This window comes from Sciurus carolinensis, chromosome 2 (assembly GCF_902686445.1).
Source record: "Sciurus carolinensis chromosome 2, mSciCar1.2, whole genome shotgun sequence".
NCBI classification, from domain to species: Eukaryota; Metazoa; Chordata; class Mammalia; order Rodentia; family Sciuridae; genus Sciurus; species Sciurus carolinensis.
This window is the reverse complement of record NC_062214.1, coordinates 96,550,578-96,569,794: the sequence shown is the minus strand read 5'-3', so window position 1 is coordinate 96,569,794 and position 19,217 is coordinate 96,550,578. Positions and strand designations below refer to the sequence as shown.

General features: G+C 40.6%; 1 protein-coding gene across 2 annotated transcripts in view; it reads left to right on the top strand.

Moving 5' to 3' along the window:
* The window catches only part of Myzap (myocardial zonula adherens protein), an 83,571-nt gene that overhangs the window by 39,078 nt on the left and 25,276 nt on the right, over positions 1–19,217 (top strand). The window contains exons 10-11 of one of the 2 annotated variants that reach the window (XM_047538565.1): positions 870–975; positions 6,382–9,201. In XM_047538565.1, the coding sequence (XP_047394521.1) occupies positions 870–975; positions 6,382–6,432 (157 nt within the window). In that variant the 3' untranslated portion in view covers positions 6,433–9,201. Of the gene's footprint in view, positions 1–869; positions 976–6,381; positions 9,202–19,217 lie in introns of those variants that run through there. The other variant, XM_047538564.1, reaches the window with a different exon arrangement.

The following is a 19,217-nucleotide window of genomic DNA, read 5'->3' as shown; positions in this document are numbered from 1 at the left end:
GCAGTGGCCCTCCCGAGGCTCTCCCATGAGGGAAACGGCTGGATGACTGGAGCACTTGGGGCAAGTTACTTAACTTCCCTGAGGCTCCTTACTTAGCTGTAAAATGGGAATTCTTTTTTTAAAGGAGGAAAGGGTGACAATGTTGACAGCATTGTCCCTTTCATTGGGTCATATTAGGAGGGAACTTTAGGCCATTCTTCCACCACATAGTATATTTTGAAAAAAAATACCTGTTTTCCTTCCTCTTTTGTAATTTTAGAGGTGTCAAGGTTATAGAAGTTTGTTTTTTGTTTTTGTTTTGTTTTTTGTTTGTTTTAACTGAAGTACTGAGGAGAGACCTGGCAGAGCTGGGAGGTAGACCACCAAATCTTTCCTCCAGTGCTCCATCCTGGAGATCCCCAAAGCTAGAGTCATCTGCGGCTCCTTTGATTTCTGCAAAACAAGCAAAGTCAGAGAAGCATTTGTGCTGTTTTAAAACAAAAGTGTAAAATGCTCTGTGAACTGGATGATCAATCTTGTATTAACCCCCACTACTGTCTTTTCTTTATTTCTGGGTGCATCTTTCTATTCTGCCTCTGATATTCGCTTTCCTTTTCAGCTATCATACCTGTAAGCAGGGAAAAAAAATTCTCTCTCTTTCCCTGAAAAGTGTAGCAATAGGTTTTACACTGGATACAACTTGAAAGTGAGAACTTGGAAGAGTCCTGTCTTCCTTCTAGGGTGGGGTAGTCACCTAGGTTGCACACTGTAAGAAGAGCCGGTCTTGGAGTTTCTCTTGTGTTCTTGGTAGTATTTCTACAAAGTGGTGACCTCCTGTGCTGGTGAGGCTGCATTGGTTTAGGACTCAATTGCTTTTTCCCCCATGTTAGGTATCAACAGCTGGAGGAGGCATCAGCCAACCTGCGTGAGCGGATCAGACACCTAGATGACATGGTGCACTGCCAGCAGAAGAAAGTCAAGCAGATGGTTGAAGAGGTAAGCACCTGCGCAAGGCCTGGGGACCAGAAGTGCTTCCTGTGTGAGGAAACTTCAGCCCTAGAACAGATCTGGCTCTCAGCAGTTTCCTGTGGCTCCCACATGAACTTACCCAGGCAGGGATTTTTTTCATATGTCTGGTGTGAACTGATGATTATCCTTCTAACAGAGAGCATTCTCCAGACAAAGCATTGCAGTTAGAAAGCTGCAAAGGGAGTTCGTAAATGCACCCACTCTGGGAGGACAGTGATACCCTTTGTGGTACCTACAGCTCAGGACTGTGCACACCTCCCTAACCTACTTGCCCCTCCCTCCCAGCTGCCAGTGCTGTCCTTTCTCTATTTCTGGGTACATCTTCCTGTTCTGCTTCTTATATTCCCTTTCCTTGTCTGCTTCTCTTTTCTCCCTCCTTCCTAATTCTCTTCTCTCATGCCTGTTCTTCATGCTTTCTCTTTACTGCAATCCTTTCTCTCCTTATCTGTCTCTGTAACATGAAATGAAGTCACATATTTATTCTCCTGGGGATAGTTTACTGTTCTGTTTTTTCTGAATGCAAAAAAGCAGGTAAGTTGAACACTTAGATTTCTCTAAGAGGAAAGAAGAGTTCTTTTAGCTTGATCAATGTCATTCATCTCTCTCTCTCTTTTGCTGACACTTGATAGAGGAGAGTCCATGCTGTGTAAAACCTGTCATACTACTGTAGTTTGATAGAAAAAGAATAGTCAATGTTAATGGGGTTATAAGAAATCCCTTGGGTCAAATTCTCTAACTTGCAATAGAGAAGAAAAGGCATTAATTCAATTGAACATTTGGTTGGCACTGGAAAACTGAAAAAAAAAATTTTTTTTTGCCTTATACTATGCACAACTCTAAAAAGATATCTATTTTATTAGTGAGTTATTAAAATTAGAAGTTTACTTCTGATAAATAATTCATATGTAAGACAGACAAAAGATTCAAAGTTAATCTGTTTTATTAACCCATAAAATGTTGGGGATGTTATTGTGGTGGAGTTAAAGTCAGTGAATTAGAAGGGTGTGTATCTTATATGAGCTTGCACACGAGTCTCTGGGGAGCAGTGGAATTAGCCAAGGCTCAGAGGAAAGGTCCAGATCTTTGTATGCTTTCTACTCCAAGGCAGGGGCCACAGTGATGGGAGTGGTCTTGGCCTTTCATCAGCACCAGGTAGATCTCAGGGGTATTTCCCAAGAGGAGACATCACTTGTTGCAATTAGTGTCTCAGTGAACCTTGGCTTTCAGGGCATACTTTTTCTGTTTCTGAACTTCACAAACTGGAGGTCTGGGGCAAAAGTGATCTCTTGTGGTCTCCCATGGGACTCCTTCCCTATACGGAGCTGCATGTCTCCCTCTTCACTGCAGGAGACTGTGCTGTACTCAAGTGAAATGTTGGAGAACCACAGAACAGTCTTCACACTGATTGGCTTTTGATGCAGTTAAAGCCTTGTCTGTAAGGGTTTTAGACTGGTAGCAAAGTTAGATATACTTTCTTATAAAGACATTTGAAAAGAAATTTAGACTTCTCTGCTTTGTAACCTACCTCTAGATTAGAATGAAGGTAGCAATTTGATGGAAGTAGGGGAACACGCATGTGGGAACCCATATGTGCACACACACTGTTTTCACTCTGTATCTGAGGCTTTTGTTTCCAGGACTCCCCAAGGACACCAAAATCCTTGGATACTCAGATCCCTTCCACGTACTTTAAATCATCTCCAGATTACTTATAATACTTAGTGCAATGTCAATGCTATGTAAATAGCTTATGCGGTGTTGTTTAGGGACTAATGATAAGAAAAAAACTATACATGTTCAGTACAGATATAATTTTTATTTTTTTAAATACACTCAATCTGAGGCTGGTTAAATCCACCGGTGTAGAACCCATGAACGGAGGGCCAACTGTGTGCATGTGTGTGTGTGTGTGTACAGGGAAGCATATAAATATCAATGTCTATGCTGGGTTTTCTACCTGTGATTTCACATCTCCCAAACAAACATCCCTATGTTCTGATGCAGCCAGAAAAGCCCAGTCATTGGAGTGCAATCCTGGGCTCATAGGATGGTGCCATCAGAGTTAGCGCCATCTAGGGGCTGGCTGGGTTTTCACAGTGAATGGAGATGTACAAAAAGAACTTTTTTTTTTTTCTGAATTTAAATGACCTAATCAAGCAGTAAAAATGACTGTATTTTTCTAGTATGCCATTTAACTTCTACAGAAAAAGAACGGTTTAAAAATCTCAACTCATAGGCATTTTTAAATATATATATTTTAAGTTAGAAACATGGAAAAGTGGCATTGACAAATGAACTTGTTCAGAAGAGCAGGACCAAGTTGGAAGGAGTCGGGGGTTCAGGTAACTCAGGCACTGGTTGGAGGAGTTGGGAGGATATAACCAAGGAGCACTGTGAGAACTGAATTCAACTCTTAGAAAGAAGCTCTTGTAGAAGAGGGAATATGTTTGTTTTGTATTATGAGACAGAGCCAGACCAGAACCACTGGGTGGCACTTGCAAGAAAATTTCAGCTCTTCATTCAAAACATAGAAAATGCTTCTGATATTGGCTGCCCTGGGAAGGTATTTAGCCCTTCACCAAGAGTATCTTCCTCATGAAGTGGGCTATTGCATGAGGAGCTCTTCAGTGTTCCTCAAGAATTCTATGTTCTTTGATCTGAAATACTGTGTGGAGAAAATCTGGTAACTTTTTATAAAGAATTCCTTGTTGTTTTCTATGATGTGCCCGTTCTTATGATCTCTGCATTATTATTTTGCATAATGAGTGAAATCAGCCAAACTATAACTAAATCCCTTTAGATCACTTGGGCCAAGTTTTGAAAAATCCAGATGACTCAATTGGTCAGTGTAGACTCTTGAATTCTGGTTTGAGAAGAGAAGTGTATTTTTATCTGTGAACACCTGCTACCGAGGTGGGGCGGGGGGCAATTTGACCTAGGATAGACCCAGCCTTTAACGGCAGCAAATGTTAGGGGACAGTTATCTTTCCTTCACGGGAAGTCTGAGAGCTCATCTGTGCCACAGCTCCACCTCCACCAAGGATGGGAATCCAGTCTCCATCTACCTTAATGTCATTTTGGTCATAATGTCTGTGAAGAAACTTATTAACATCATAGGCTAAATAAAAAGTGACTGGCCTACATTTTGCAGTCCTTAGCTCTGTAATGATATGATTTCCATTGCGTGGGACAGTAAAGACTTGTGCTGTGTAAGAAGGGCTTAGGATGCAGAGGAGACCTTTTGAAATGTAGGGTACTGATATATTTTAAGGGGTCAATTCATTGAAAAAATAAATAAAAAGAACAGTGCCTCGTAGTACTAGTCTAAGTCTTCCTACTGGATTATGTCTTTTGTCATGGAGATCAAGCTTCTTCCCATCACTAGCTCTTCCAGCTAATGCTGGCTCTGACAAAAGTAGTAAGCAAAACAACAGTGACATAAGCCAAGGCCCCACCTGAGCCGACTGGGTACTGTGGGCCTTTCAGGTTGTTTTCAACTCCACAAGTGTTTCCAGCCTGCAGCCAGGATTGAGACCCATGCCCTGGATTTTCAGAGCAGTGGGCTGACTCACATTGTTGGGTTTCATGTTTTTCATGAATTCAGCCGGCCTACCTGGGAAGCTCCTAGACCTGAGGGGGAAAGCTGCTGGTGAACCTGGAGTAGGAGGGACTCCATGGAAGAAAGCCCAGGGGACTAGTCACCAGGGACAGGAACACTGAAGTGAGAAAGCTAGTATAAGTCTGAATCTCTCCAGGTCCTGTCAGGCGAGCTTTGTTCCTTGCCAATCCCCCAGATCCTGGGTCCTGGGAGGATTCTGTAACAACTCTTTCTTAATGCTGTATTGGCCTGGGAGTATCCAGATCATAAAGTCTTTCTGTAGCCATCCAGATCCATCCTGGAGGGATGATGTTACAGAGTGGGCGATGAGCTGTGCTGGTTAAACAGAGACTGGAGACTTCAGGTTACAGAAGCCAGTCTACCTAATGTCCTTGGAGGCTGTGAACCTACCACTAACACAGAGACTGTGTGGTTCTCCTGGATCCTCTTCCCACTGTGCACATTGTGGTGTATCTGCTTGCCTCCTGTTTTAAACAATTTACTTCTGTTTATCAGAAGACCTTACACTTGATCATACTATACTTCTTTAGAAAGAGACAAACAAGCTGGATTTGGTGGTGCACACCTGTAATACCAATGATTCAGGAAGTTGAGGCAGGAGGATTTCAAGTTTAGCAACTTATCAAGACCTCGTCTCAAAAAACGGAAAGGGCTGGAGTTCAGTGGTAGAGCGATCCTGGGTTCAGTTCTAAAACTGCCAAACAGACAAAATGAACAAAAATGCCTGGACAACTTCTGAAGTGGAAGACACAGCAGAATAGTTTTACATTTCCTATCCGATGCTTTTGCTCACCATCTTTTAGAACCTTTCCAGAGTGATAATGCCCTCATCAGACTGTGATGACAGTTCCTTGGGGAAAGAAACTGGATGGTGGTGGGGAAGCGGGGTGGATGTGTGGCTCTTCTGAGAGAAGGGACTTTGAATTTCTGGCTCTTTGGCCAGTTGGCCAAACAGGGCTTCCCCTGTCTGTGTGGGGCCATCGTACTTGTCTCCCCAGTCCCTGAGTCACAAGTACCTCTTGCTGGTGGCGATAGATTGTTAGGGATGTACAATAAAAAATAACCTAGAAATCACCCGTGAGGGTGGACTTTAGAGTCAGACAGACTCGCACAGACTGGTTTGGGGAACATTGGAAAGTTATTCATTTCATTTCTATAAAATGGGGTTAATATTACCTATCTGAGAGAGTTTTGGGTAAGCGTTAAAAGAGATGATGTCTAATAAGGCATTGTGTTAACTGGAACCTAGGGAATGCCCAATAAATACTAGCTGCTGCTATTATTATTACTGCTGGTGAATGTCTTTCTGCTGTGTACACCTAAAGCAAAGGGAAGTGATTGAAAGCAAGAGTAGCTGATTAACGTACTGACCAATACTCAGGGCTTCCCTTCTTCCTTTTGGATACCTTGGGGGACAGATCAGATCTTTGGGTACTCTGTTCCCTTCTGGGCTCTATGCTGCTCTTTAGCTTAACATCAGACTCTTGAGTAGGATATTTACGTGCAAAGCAATTTTTTAAATTTAAATTCTTCCCTAGAAACTTACATTTTAATTGGTTCAGCCATTTGCTGTCACAGTTCATTACAAAGCTAATGGTGTGCTGGAATGTGCCACACAGAAGCACACTTTGGCCAAATGCCCTGTGTTTAGAGGATTCTCTTTCTCATCGCTGATAATCAGCCAGGTGGGGGTAGGAGAAGGAGCTGTAAAACTGAGCCCTCATCCCTAACCCACTCAATTCAACTGTCTCCAGATCATGTCGCACGAGCTCTTCTCCAGATTTAGCCTCCGGCTCTTTGGATGATGATACAGTGGTAGTCTGCTCTGGGTGGAATCGATTCCTTCTGCTGTTGGTGAATAGAAGAACCCCCGTACTCCCTCTGCAGGAAGAGGTGGTATTTATCTGTGGTGAGCCAAGGAGTAAAACAGGAAGGACATGCTATTCAAAGGAAAATTGAACCCTGTGGGTCTCTCACTTGTGAAAACACCCACATACTGTACAACTTGAACAGCCTCAAACTGCAGAGTCCAGAGAGCTCCGAGATCTACAGAGCATTTTTTGGACATTTAGGTTCTCAGACATCAGGAAAGAACTGCAATGGAAAAGACCACTAACAATTATTCAGGAAGCATAGACTGGCCTTGGATGTTGGAACATGAATCCTTCCTTATGGAAAAGCTGCCGAGGACACCAGATAAGGTGATGGGAAGAGAACTTGAAGAACTTCAGTGCCCTGGGAAGGAAGTATGCCCCACTGGATCACACCCCAGAAAAGACCAGCAGCTCAATGTCCCTGTAGAGTGATTGCATATGGGAAGTGGCCTGCAGGTGTCCTTTCTTAACGGGTATCAACACTCGTCAGCTCTCTTTCCTTGTTTGTTTAAGAAAAGTTTGCTTTGCTTCTATCACTCTGGGCATATTGCCTGATTGGACAGTTCAACAAACCTCATGGAAAGGGAAGTAGGTCTGATGAAACTATTTGGCTAAAATATATTGAAGTGAAATATACCTCATGTATGCTTTATTTTTATGGAGGTCTTTCTTGACATCCACAGGTGCTGGGTTTTCATCAAAACTTAACAGTGTTGCTGGGAACTATCTGGTCATAGCAGCAGCATTCTTGGTGAAGGGGGTATTAGCCTCAGTAAGCCAGTGGATGGGGCTGATGGAGGGATCGTGGAGAGACCCACCACGTCTCTGACACTGGGTAGTTTTCTCCCTCCACATCTCTGTGGCAAAGTGGGTATATAGATATTTTCTTGTCAGTATTTGCCCTTTGTCTTTCATTTTGATGTTTCTGTTCAGCTGAAGCAAGTAGGGAGTGACTGGAAAAGGGCACAGATGAATAATCTTCCACTTCTGAAATGAGCTGCTGCCTACTGGCATTACCCTGTGCATGCTGCTCCATTTAAACACGGACCCTACACACCCTGGGCATCCAGACTTCCACAGGACCTGGAGTGCGCTTGAACAATGGCTCATCTAGATGTCACTCTGTGGTGGTGACTTATACTGTTTCCAGGGATTCCTGCACTCATCTCATGTTTTTCTAAGTCTGAGGTGGAAGTGTCTTTGGCATTTGTTCTAGTGGAATAGATTGATTACCCACTTTCAAAAGGTGCAATAATCAGAATGAAGGGGGTCCCATGACCTTCAGAGAAAGTGGAGCACCCAGCTGAGGCCCCCAGGTTGGCGTGCTCCCCCTGTTTCTTCTCTCTTTGGGATATGGACAGTCCTTGGAGGCCAGGTAGGCCTTGTTTTGTGGAGCAAATAGTGAATACAAGCCGGAGCATCCCTTTTAACCTTAGAGTATCTCCTAAATGTTATGCCCTGGAGCCTCATAATACCTTCCTCTCGTCCCCACCCCAGTCCTGGGTTAATTTGTGACCTTCTTAAATCTGTGTTCCTTCTTCACAGGACCTACATTGAGCTGCTCTGCTCTACCTTTGCTGGTGTCCCCCAGTTCACCTCTTTCTTTCCTAGACTGTGATGTGATGTGAACTTGAATTACTGCCTATCAAAAACTGAGTTGTGTGTTCAAACCAGCCCCATCCCTGTCCTTAACTGGACCCTTAGACTTGATCCCTGAGACATATCTCCTGGACATTCATGCTCCCACCCAAAGGAGGTGCTCCACAAGAGCTTGAGGCAGAATTTATGGTACATGAAAATGTTAGAGTTTTGAATCTACTGTTTAATTTAGTATTAGTTACATCCTTATTTTAAAACCTTAATACTTTTTCCAAAATGTGAACCTTTTAGAAGGAGCACAATTGTGCGGATCTTTGTTCTCTATGAATTCTAGAAAGAGCTATCACAGGTGCACTTGATGATAGGGCTTGATTAATGTTTTCTTGGTACCAGTGTCTTCCCTAGGGAGAAGGTCTTTTCTTGGGAAATGTCACAGAATCCACATTCTCTTTATTGAATTTGTTTCTCATTGGCTTTGGACTAGTTCTCAGAGACTTGGCTGACCAGTTCTTGCCCCTAGAAAATATGTGAGACTGAGTAGTTCATGTTCCAGGTCCCTACTAGTTGTTGAGCGTGTCTCTTTTCTCAAGGCTATGTATACAGACCTCACATTCCCACCTAAACACTCTGAGAAGTATTAATTACTCAACTGGGTAAGTCCAGGAAACTGAGGCTCAGAGTCTTACAAAATAAGTAGCCAGTAGTCTCTCAGCAAATAATGGTGGTGCTGGTTCACCCCAAGGTCTTTGACTCTGAAGCTAGCCTTTCTTCTTCTCACTTTTTTGATTGGGAAAAAAAAATCAAGCTACAGAAAATCAGAGATAACAGTAAAACAAACCACCATGTACCCTTTTCTAGAATTAAAAAATGCTGACCTTTTGGCATATTTTCGTTTCCATTTTTTTTTAAATAAAAGGAAACATTTTGATCTATGATATAGAAAATCAATCGTATTGTACATATTTTGCAACTTAGTCTTTTGTGTGTATGTGTGTGGTACTGGGGATTGAACCCAGGCGTGCTCTACCACTGAGCTATATCTGCAGCCCTTTCTTAAATTTTGAAACAGGGTCCCACTAAGTCACTGAGGCTAGCCTTGAAGTTGCGATCCTCCTGCCTCAGTCACCTGAGTCGCTGAGATTGCAGGTGTGTGCCATGGTACCCAACTGTAAATTTCTCTTTTTTCTTGTTTTGTTTTTGATGTTATTACATATATGTTTAAATTCTTTATTTCATTGGCTGTCTAATATACTTTTCTTTGAATTTTTATAATTTATTTATCCTATTATTAGTTAGTTCCCCAGGTTTTATTATTCTACAAACTGTGCCAAACATGCCTCCATCTTCTCTAACTGGGAAATACACTTGCACGAGGAATGACCAGGTTGTGGGGTTGACGCAGGCTCAGTTTACTGGAGACTGCCCAGTTGCTCTACAAAGCGTTCCTACACTGCTGTCATATAGGAGAGGGCAGATTTCTCCAAAGGCTTATACCACCTGGCACTGTGTGGTATAATTTTGACCAGTTATGAAATGGCATCTCATTGTTTTAATTTTAATTTGCGTCATTCCAGGTCGTGAGACTGAATGACTTTTCATAAGCTCCTTGACCATTCAGGTGACCTCCTTCATGCATTGGTGTTCATATTCTCTGTTTATGTTTTTATTAGGCTGTTATCTTTTCTCCTGCTGATTTGTATAAACTGTACATATTATCAGTATTAATCATTTACCAAAAACATTTGGGTGACCTAGTCAAGGGTGATTGTGGGTTCTCATAGTGTATGACTTTTAAATCTTGGTAAAGTTATCAGTCTTTTTTTGCTGTGCTGTGCATCTTGTTTGTCATAAAGATATTTTCTGTAATAGTTTTGAAGTTTTTTTTTCCTCCTTTAGGTCTTTAATTATGACCCATGTGCCCATCCGCTTGTCCTTTCCTTACTCCATTTTTTTCTCTGTAGCACTCCTTGCCTGCTAATGCGCCTTATGCTTCTCTTGTCTCTTTACTTATTTTGTTATTGTCTTATTGCTAGAGTGTAAGCTCTTTGCAGGCAGGGACTTTGGTCTGTTGTGTTCATGGATGTATCCCTAATACCTGGCATGGTCACTGGCCTGTAGAAGGTGCTCAATAAATATTTGTTGGACAAATAAAGAATAATCCATGTGGAATTTATTTTTTGTGTATATGCTATGACGAAGGCACCGTTTTTTTTTTTGACTCATGAAAAGTTTGTTTCTCCACCATTATTGCCGCCTCAGCTTAGTAGTGGGAATGGGAACGAGGCAGAGCCAGAACAGCACACAGGAAGCTCTCCTCTGATGGGCCTGTCAGTAAACACTGAAGAAGTGCCTTTTGTGAACTCAGTTCAAAAAGGGACATGAGTTCCTGCTCTCAGAGAACTTTCTGGCTGACATTTCAACTCTTCAGGTCTGAGGCAGAAGCGACAAGACTAGTTGTGAGTTTTGTATACTGAGAACACAGAACCTGGAAACATAGTGATTAAGTTTGAAGGCTCTGAAATCTGGCTTTGCAACCTATCTCTGCTCTTGAGCAGACTTTATATTCTTTTTTTTTTTTTTTTTTTAAGAATTTAACATTTATTTTTTTATTAAATGTGGTTCTGAGGATCGAACCCTGTGCCTCACCTGTGCAGGCAAGCACTCTGCTGCTGAGCTACAGCCTCAGCCCCAGGCTTTGTATCTTGAACAAATGACTTCTCTCCAAGATTCTGATTTCTTATCAATAAAAGGAAAATAATCATCATAGCACCTCATCCACTGATGATTGTAAGGGCCACTGATAGTGTGCATGCCAAATGCAAATAGCACAATGCCTATAAATCTGCACTAAATTTGGTGTGGGCAAAGAGCCTTCAGGGAGGGGTGGTATTGGACTGGGTCTTGCAGGATGGTTTGGATTTTTCTAGGCAGGAATTGAATGAGTGGGAAGGGTTATGTTAGACAAGAAATAGAATAAATAAAAACAAAAACATGGAGACCAGAAAGCATAGGGTGAGTCCAGGGAACATTGATCTAGTTTGACTGGATTATGGGAGGGATTGATAAACGAAGAGGTTGGAAATGTAGGTTGAGACCAGTTGTGGTAGGTAATCAACACCATGCCAAGAAAAATCTTCTTTATTACTCTGCTCATAATTCCTCAGTGGCTCCCTATTGCCTGATCACATCTGAGTCCCAGATTGAGATCTCTTGCAGTGGGTGCTGGGTAAATAGGAGGGGAGAGGGTGGGAAGGGCAGCTGGGAAGGGAGAGCAGGACCAGTGCTGGGAAGGGCTCATGTTCCAGGGCACTTGAACTTTATTCATGAACATTATTGAAAATACTATTTCTTTTTTTAGCACCAGGTGTGAATATATATAGATTTCTATTCATTACATTATTTTGAAACAGTTCTCTCCCTGGATATTGCTGTTAAGCATCTGGTGTTTTGTCTCTGAAACTGCATTCATCAGGGAAAGCATAGGGACAAATCAGCTGCTTCCCCAGTTCTCCATTACATCTGCCTCCTCTAAAGTCACAGGGAACCAACAACCTGAAGGATGAGACCCCGGCAGGTCCTTTGTTAAAGAGCCCATGCCAGCCTTTTTCCCATCCTCCCCTCACTTCTAGGGCAGTACTGCAGTGCTAGGTTGTTGTCCCAGGAAGGATGGAAGCAGACAAACCTCTGACCGGCAGGATGGTGTGAGTAAAAGAGCCTGGGCTTCCCCATTGGAGAGACTCACTTGGGTTGAGGTCTCAACCCCACCAACATCTAGGTGCTTGTTGAAGGGATGAATGAATGATGAACGTCTTGGAACCTCGTGGAGTGGGGTAGCCATCTAGGTTCGTTTCTCAGCATCGAGGGCTAACCTGCAAAAGCCAGGTACCCAGTGCACATCCTTCCTACCTTCTCAGTGAAAGCACTCAGATTGGGAAGGAGTTTATCCATCCGTACTTGACATTTTTATAGCCAAGTCATTCTTAGGCACCCTGGAGAATCAGAGTGCTACAGTTCCTCTCCTTAAAGAGAAGTTAGGTTATCTTTAATAAAAGTTAGAAATCATACCAAATTAGATTATTTTACCTCAGAAGACCACTTCAATGGATTCTTTTGAATAGCATAGTTCTATTATTATATATTACTTCAACCTTAATAGAAAAAAATTGATTAAAATATGTGCCTTGTTCATATGTAGCCTGGCTGAATGCCACAAGACACATTAATTGAAAATGAATTTCCACAAACCCAATCAAGCATCATGAAGATGAAAAATGTACCTTTTCCCCTCCGTTCCTTCATTGATTTTTCATTTTGCCCACTCAGAGCTTCATTTAGCAATTCTTCAGTTGAATTTTGTTGTGGCCTTAATTCATTCCCTTCACTCCCTCCCCATAAATGAGATAATGTTCCATTTTCCTTCTCCTTATTAAACTGTTCTTTCATGCTGCATTAAGGCAGGGCAGATTCTGATCTTGTCATATTTCTCTATGTATTATTTTTTTAATAAAAGAGCCTAAGCTTCATTATTTTTATCCTTGCATTTTGTGATGACTTTTATCAAGGAGAATGTACTTTAAAAATACAATCGCTATGAAATTACAACATTAAAGACTTTCAAACTAGAATTAAGGGAAGCTGTAGCAAAAAATAAAATCATTTTCAGAGAAAAAAGTATAAAATATCAATTTCTCTCTGCAATGCAATATATGGGGATCAAACATAATTCCTGTTTTGTTGAGGGAAATGGAGACAACTGTCTGCAGATCACAGAACAATCAAGAGACCCGGTTAAAACAAGACCCTGTCAGGACAAGAGGAAGCCAAGAGAGAATCTAGCGGAAGTCTGCATGAGCTCTAGAATGTTCTTGCCTGTCCTATTCCATTCCTGTCTAGTCAGCTCATTGATTCACTGGATCTATAGGGGTTTTGAAAACAATAATGGGAATTTTGAACTATTTCCTTGTGAAATTTTTAAAATTTCTAATAACACAGCAACATAACTTTCCCCAGAAAAGCCTTTAGGAACTAAAAATAAAGCATTATATTGCTTCATTTTGACCTAGAATTCACAAATCCAGATGATCTCATTTTGTTTAGTAACGTTAATTGGCAGTAACACATCCTTACTAAATATTCCAATGTGAAAATGAATTATTTCTTCATAAATGCATCAAAGTAGGAAGTTTTTATATATGAGGTTCCATAGGAAGGAGTAACAAAGTAGAGGTGTTGGTGACAGAAATTGGGTCACTTTGTTCATTAATGTGTGGTCAAGTTTTGTGATGTGTGCACACATATGCACAAAGTTCCTTCCCACAGATCTTGAATAAATGTGACTGTAGGCCTTAACTGGTTATCCTAAAATTAAAATGAACACATAATAAACTTCAAAGAAAAATAATATAAACAGTGTGGATTTTAAAAATCTAGTTCTCTTTCCCTTACAGGATTTTTAAACAGTTGGATTAAATGTGACTCTCATTTTTGTCTTGTTTTGTTTCAGTTTTAAAGAGCTTGTTTGAGCAAGCAACAGAGCTTTAACCAGGCATCACCAGATGGAAAGTGACTCTGGGCTTCGACCCGCGGGTGTGAGGAAAACATTTGATTGGTTAAAGTAGAAAGCCCCTAGTTGGAAGTTAGTTGGCACTTTCTGACTGGTGAGGTTCCTAGATACAGGTTGAATGGTGGCTTCTGATTGGTAGAGTTCCTAGTTTGCTATTAGTTGTCAGTTTCTGATTGGTTAAGCTTGAACTTTATTTTCCTGAGCTGTGACCATGCATTCTGGTTGAGTTCTGGTTTGCTTGGTAGGCATCCCTGGTCCTAGAGCCCTAATAATTTTAACAATTCCCCACTTTTGTTCAGCCTCTCATTTGACCCAAACTAGGGTGTAACACTTTTTGTCACTATCATGGCTGATTAGTGTCTCTCAATGTGAAACTTGAGACTATCCATTTTAATGTGCCTTCTAGTATCACTGAGGGAGGGAGTAGAATTTATTGCCCAACAATGCACTCCTGGTTTATAACAAAACTAATGTGCCCTTCCCATGTGCTGTTTCAGCCGGTTTCCTATTTTACATAAGGCATTTCCCATGTATGTTATGTTGCTAGAAAACTCCCAAAGCACAATTTCTTGACAACCAATTGCTGTCTAGTATTTCATGCTTATTTGTTACTGTATTTTTTTTCATTAATTTCTCCTTATAGTCCCTGAGTTCAACACTGAATTATGTTTTCTGAGTCTTACACAGTTGGGTACTAGTCACATAATTTTAACTACACAACTTCATCAGTTTCCAGCAGCTAACATGAAGTGGCCCATGTCCTACCTGCTGCTAATGGGGAAAACAAACTTCCAGGAAGCTGGGAAATCTTACAACTTCCAGGGTTGAGCTGAATTCAAAACAGAAACTTCGTAATTTGTCTACAATTTCATTTTGGTCTGGTTGACAGAAGCTCTTTTTGGAAACAGATTGGGAGAAATTCTTTTACTATAGCAGTCTCTCTTTCTGAAGCAGTTTATTAAAAAATGTGGGTTTATAAGGGCAGTTTCATCTCCAAGAAGTGATCTTCTGTATAAGATAATTGAATCACTACACATTTGTTCCGTGTGGGTTTGGGGTCTTCGCGAGGCAGAGATGTAAACAAAGGATGGCAATAACACCGATGTATCCTAAGGGGTTTGTTCAGAGGGCTGAAGCATCACAGAGGAGGGAGAAGGACTTGGGATGTGCTGGCCTGGGAGGTGACTGTGAGTTGATCGTGACAACAGGAGTTATCCAAGTGGACAAGCAATGGAGGGTGGGAGGCATTCCTGATTGAGGCTCCAGCTTTGTGCAAAGGCCTGCAGGCAGGACTGTAGTATGTTAAATAAGCATTGACTGTATGGAGCAGCTTCAATGTCGGGTTCATCAAGGGATGAGTTGTGCATGAAATGATACTGGGACAAGAGTGGGACCCCAGCAAAGGGGCCTCATGTGTCATGCTGGGGATTGGGAACATTAGAAGCTTAGGAGGGCCTTTGAGTAGGAGCCCAAGAATTCAGCTTCTCTGGGACCAGGGCCTGGGTGTTTTGTCAGTTCCCCCTAAGTGTGTGGCAGTGCTTAAGGGCGATCACTTAGCTCAAACCACGTATGCAGATAACTCAATTGTGGTTAAAAGGAGAAAAGCCTCCATCAGTTTTAAGAAGCTAGAACTTTACTTCCCCTTTTCTTTTCAAATATCAAACTAGGCTGAAGGCTTAGAGACTCAGCATCCTGCCTAGGTGCATGGGGTTGCAAGTCATATTCAATTTGAGCTACAAAGAAACATGATAATCAAGATGAAGAGTAGAAGAAATTCTGATAACATCATTAAAAGGTTCCATCAAGATGTGTTTTCCCCCTTGTTCTATTAAGGGAGTCCAATACAATTGTTTCTGATATTTAGGTTTAGTCATTGGAACAAGATTGTGTCCTTCTATAAATAGGTTAGGCAAAGTCTGTAGATACATGCTTCTTACTTCTCAGTTTTAATACTGACTTGAGCCTGCTCACCTGGGCCCTTTGCCACCACCTGGTGACAACTAACCCTAAATGCAGCTTCATGAGGGGTCAGTAAATCTGAAGGTCAAATTGTAAACTAAAATGAATCAAGGAGTGAGAGCAGATATACCTAAAGAATTTCATTTGCATACTGATTGCATGGTACCCTGGATTTTAGAGTGGTCTCTGATTTTGGGGGTGCTTTGGGAACATGTGGTTATCAAGGCCATCTTGGTTCAATTGAATTGATTCCAGACTATTTTGTCCCTGAAGTTGGATTGTTTGAGGGTGGACAAATGGGTTCATTGATTCATTCATTTGTTATCTGAGAATATAAAAAAATTTAAGATCTTTACTTTCAGAAAGTTTAGTGAGGAAGAAATACCAGTAACCATATAATAGTAGCTAATTATTGAAGTCTTCTTGTGCGCAAGATGCAACAAGAGACAATATTTTAAGACTTTAGAAGTGGTTAGAAATAATACTATTTCCCATACCAACATGTGATTTAGAGATTCTGAAAAAAGAAGCACGGACTTTGAAATCAGACATTAGCACCACACTGTCAAACCCAGAAGCACATGAGTGTGCTGTTTTAGGGAATGGGGGCCTCACTTGGGAAAAGGCATGGGATGTGCTCCAGAGCAGACTGTGGGACAGTCCAAGTGGGGGTACAAAGTACGCACCCTTTCTAGGCATATGGGGCTTGACCACCCCAAGCATCCTTTTTTTCTCTTTAATCTGAACTAGTCAACCCTGTTCATAGAATATACTGGACAAGATGCTGCTATAAGATATGCTGAAGGATGGAAGTAAACATGCACCAACAGCCCTCACTTAGCACAATAGCACAGTTGCTTCATGAAATATCATTTGCTGAAAATCTGGAGTTCCATTTTCAGAAGATTCTATACCCTCGATCCTTCTCATAGCTCCCTCCTTCTTCCCAAACCAGGTGCCTTATTAGTGTAGCATTAACCCTGTTTTCTCAGAAGAGCTCCCAGAACCTTTCCTGATAGCACTCTTTCCTGATGATATCTTTGACTTTTATTTATTTACAGCTGTCCCCCAGTAATTACGGGGCACTGGTCCTAGGACACCCTCTGGAGACCAAAATCTAAGGGTGCTCAAGTCCCTTATGTCAAATGGCGGAGTGTTAGTATATACTAACACACATTCTCCCATGGACTTCAAATCATCTCTAGATTACTTCTAACACCTAATAAAATATCAATGCTGTCTGAGTGATTGTTATACTGTATTATTTAGGGATTAAGGATAAGAAAATAAAGTGTGTACATGTCAATACAGATACAGTTTTTTAAAAAAAAAAGTTTCAATATGCTGTCGGTTTGAATTTGAGGACACAGGACTCACAGATATGGAGAACTGACTAGTTTTTAAACTAAAATCCACAGAATCCTCTTGGCATCTTCCTATAAGCTACTTGCTTCTGTGTTTTTAAACCACATCTGTTGCTTTTCTTGACTCACATACCACTCTGAGTCCTTCAAGAGACAGCAAATTAGTGTATTTGAAACCACTTTTTATCTTATTGGGTTAAATATTACCCTTCGCCTTCTTGGAGAGTTTTAGTGAATTTTAGTGCCTATTATTAATGTCATTTAAATTTCAAAAGGCAATTTAAAAAAATCTTAATACTGTAGGAAAGAATGAAAAAGGAAAACAAAGAGGTTAATTTTTCGAAAATTATTTCTATGAAAATTGAAGAAAATTTACACAGACTCTTTTATTTTGGTTTATAATCCTAAATCAACCCCAGAACTATGTCATTTATCTAACTTCTCTTCCAGCTTTTACTTTCACCATTGTAAACTTTTTCCTGTCCCTTGAGGCTTTTTGTAAACACTCCTCCGTTTTGCAATGTATTTGTTTTTAGCATCTGTGTAATATACTCCATCAAATTGATATTCCATAATTTACTGCCCATTCCTTTAGTGCTAGACATTAAGGTTATTTCCATTTTCTCTCTATTATAAATAATGGGAGCAAGAACATCTCTATATATACAGCTTTTTCCCTATATTTGAATTATATCCCTAGGATAAATTCCCAGGAGTGGGATTAGTGGGTCAAAGGGTCTGAACAGCTTTATGGCTCTTAATATTTATTGCTAAATTGCCTAAAGGGTCATTCTAATTTACAGTGCCACCTGCAACACATGAGAGTGGCTGTCCCTCCCAGTCCTGCCAACACTGGCCTCTTTAGTCACTAGTTTTGAGCAAATTTAAGAGGTATTAAAGGGTAACTTGTTATAGTTTTTAATTGGTAATTTCTTTCATTAATATCAACACTGAATTTAAAAAAAATTTTTTTTTAGTTGTAGATGGACACAATACCTTTATTTTATTTATTGATTTATATGTGGTGCTGAGGATCGAACCCAGTGCCTCACACATGCTAGGCAAACACTCTACCACTGAGCTACAACCCCAGTCCTGGACTTTTTTTTTTTAAGTGTATTTCTTACATTCTATTTTGTATAGTTTGCTTTTCTTATCAGAGGATTATATTTTTTGATACTATGTGGAATTATAACAAAAATGCCAAATGCACTTAGAACAGAGAGAAAAATCAATGAAGCCCACCAGACCCATTACCCAGGTTCAACAAATAACAAGATTTGACCATATTTGCTTTATTCACCTCTTTTCTTCACTTTGTATCATAATTCAAAAGCAAGGGCTGGGGTTGTGGCTCAGTGATAGAGCGCTTGCTTAGCATGTGTGAGGCACTGCGTTCGATCCTCCGCACCACAAAAAAATAAATAAATAAAGATCTATCAACAACTAAAAAAAAAATTTGAAGAAAAAAAAAGTAAATCCCAGACATTCTGCATATGTTTCCTATATACTTCACCATGCATCTCTAAAACAAGTGAATTTTTCCCTATGTAATCATAAGGCCATTGTCACACCTAACAAAATTAGTGATAATTCCTTGTACCATTTAATGCCCATCTGTAATAAAATTTTCCAAAGTGTCTTTTTACTGATGCTTTATCCCAATCAGCACACATTACGTTCACATTTTAGTTGTTACATTTCTAAGGTCTCTTAGTCTAGAGCACGCTGCCCCTGTCTGACCCCACCTTCTGACCTTATCCCAGCTGGCTGCTTATTGCAGGAACTGAGCCAATGGGCCTATACATTTCCACATTCTGTATTTGACTTTTTGTTTCCTTATTAGCTCTGGAAGCTTGATTGTATTAAATTTTAACTTTTATTTGAGATGAAGGCAAGAATCCTGGGGTACTGTATACTTCATTTTGTATCACTTTTGAGGCATGGACTGGCCAGTTGTCCTACTTTGGGTGATATGAAGACTGATAATGGATTCAGGTGGTGATGGTCCAAAACTCAACAGTATAGTTCCTCCTCAGCTTTCACCTGCTCTCTTTCATTCTCTGCTGATGGTTGCTTGTATTAGGTCTTTCACAGAGATTATAAAATTGTGATTTTCTTATTCTGTTATTCCTTCCATATTGATTAAGTAGAATTCTTCAGAAAAGTGAAAATGTTTTCCTCATAAACTAAGGCTTGTTACAGTCTTTTTTTTTATTTTATTTTATTTT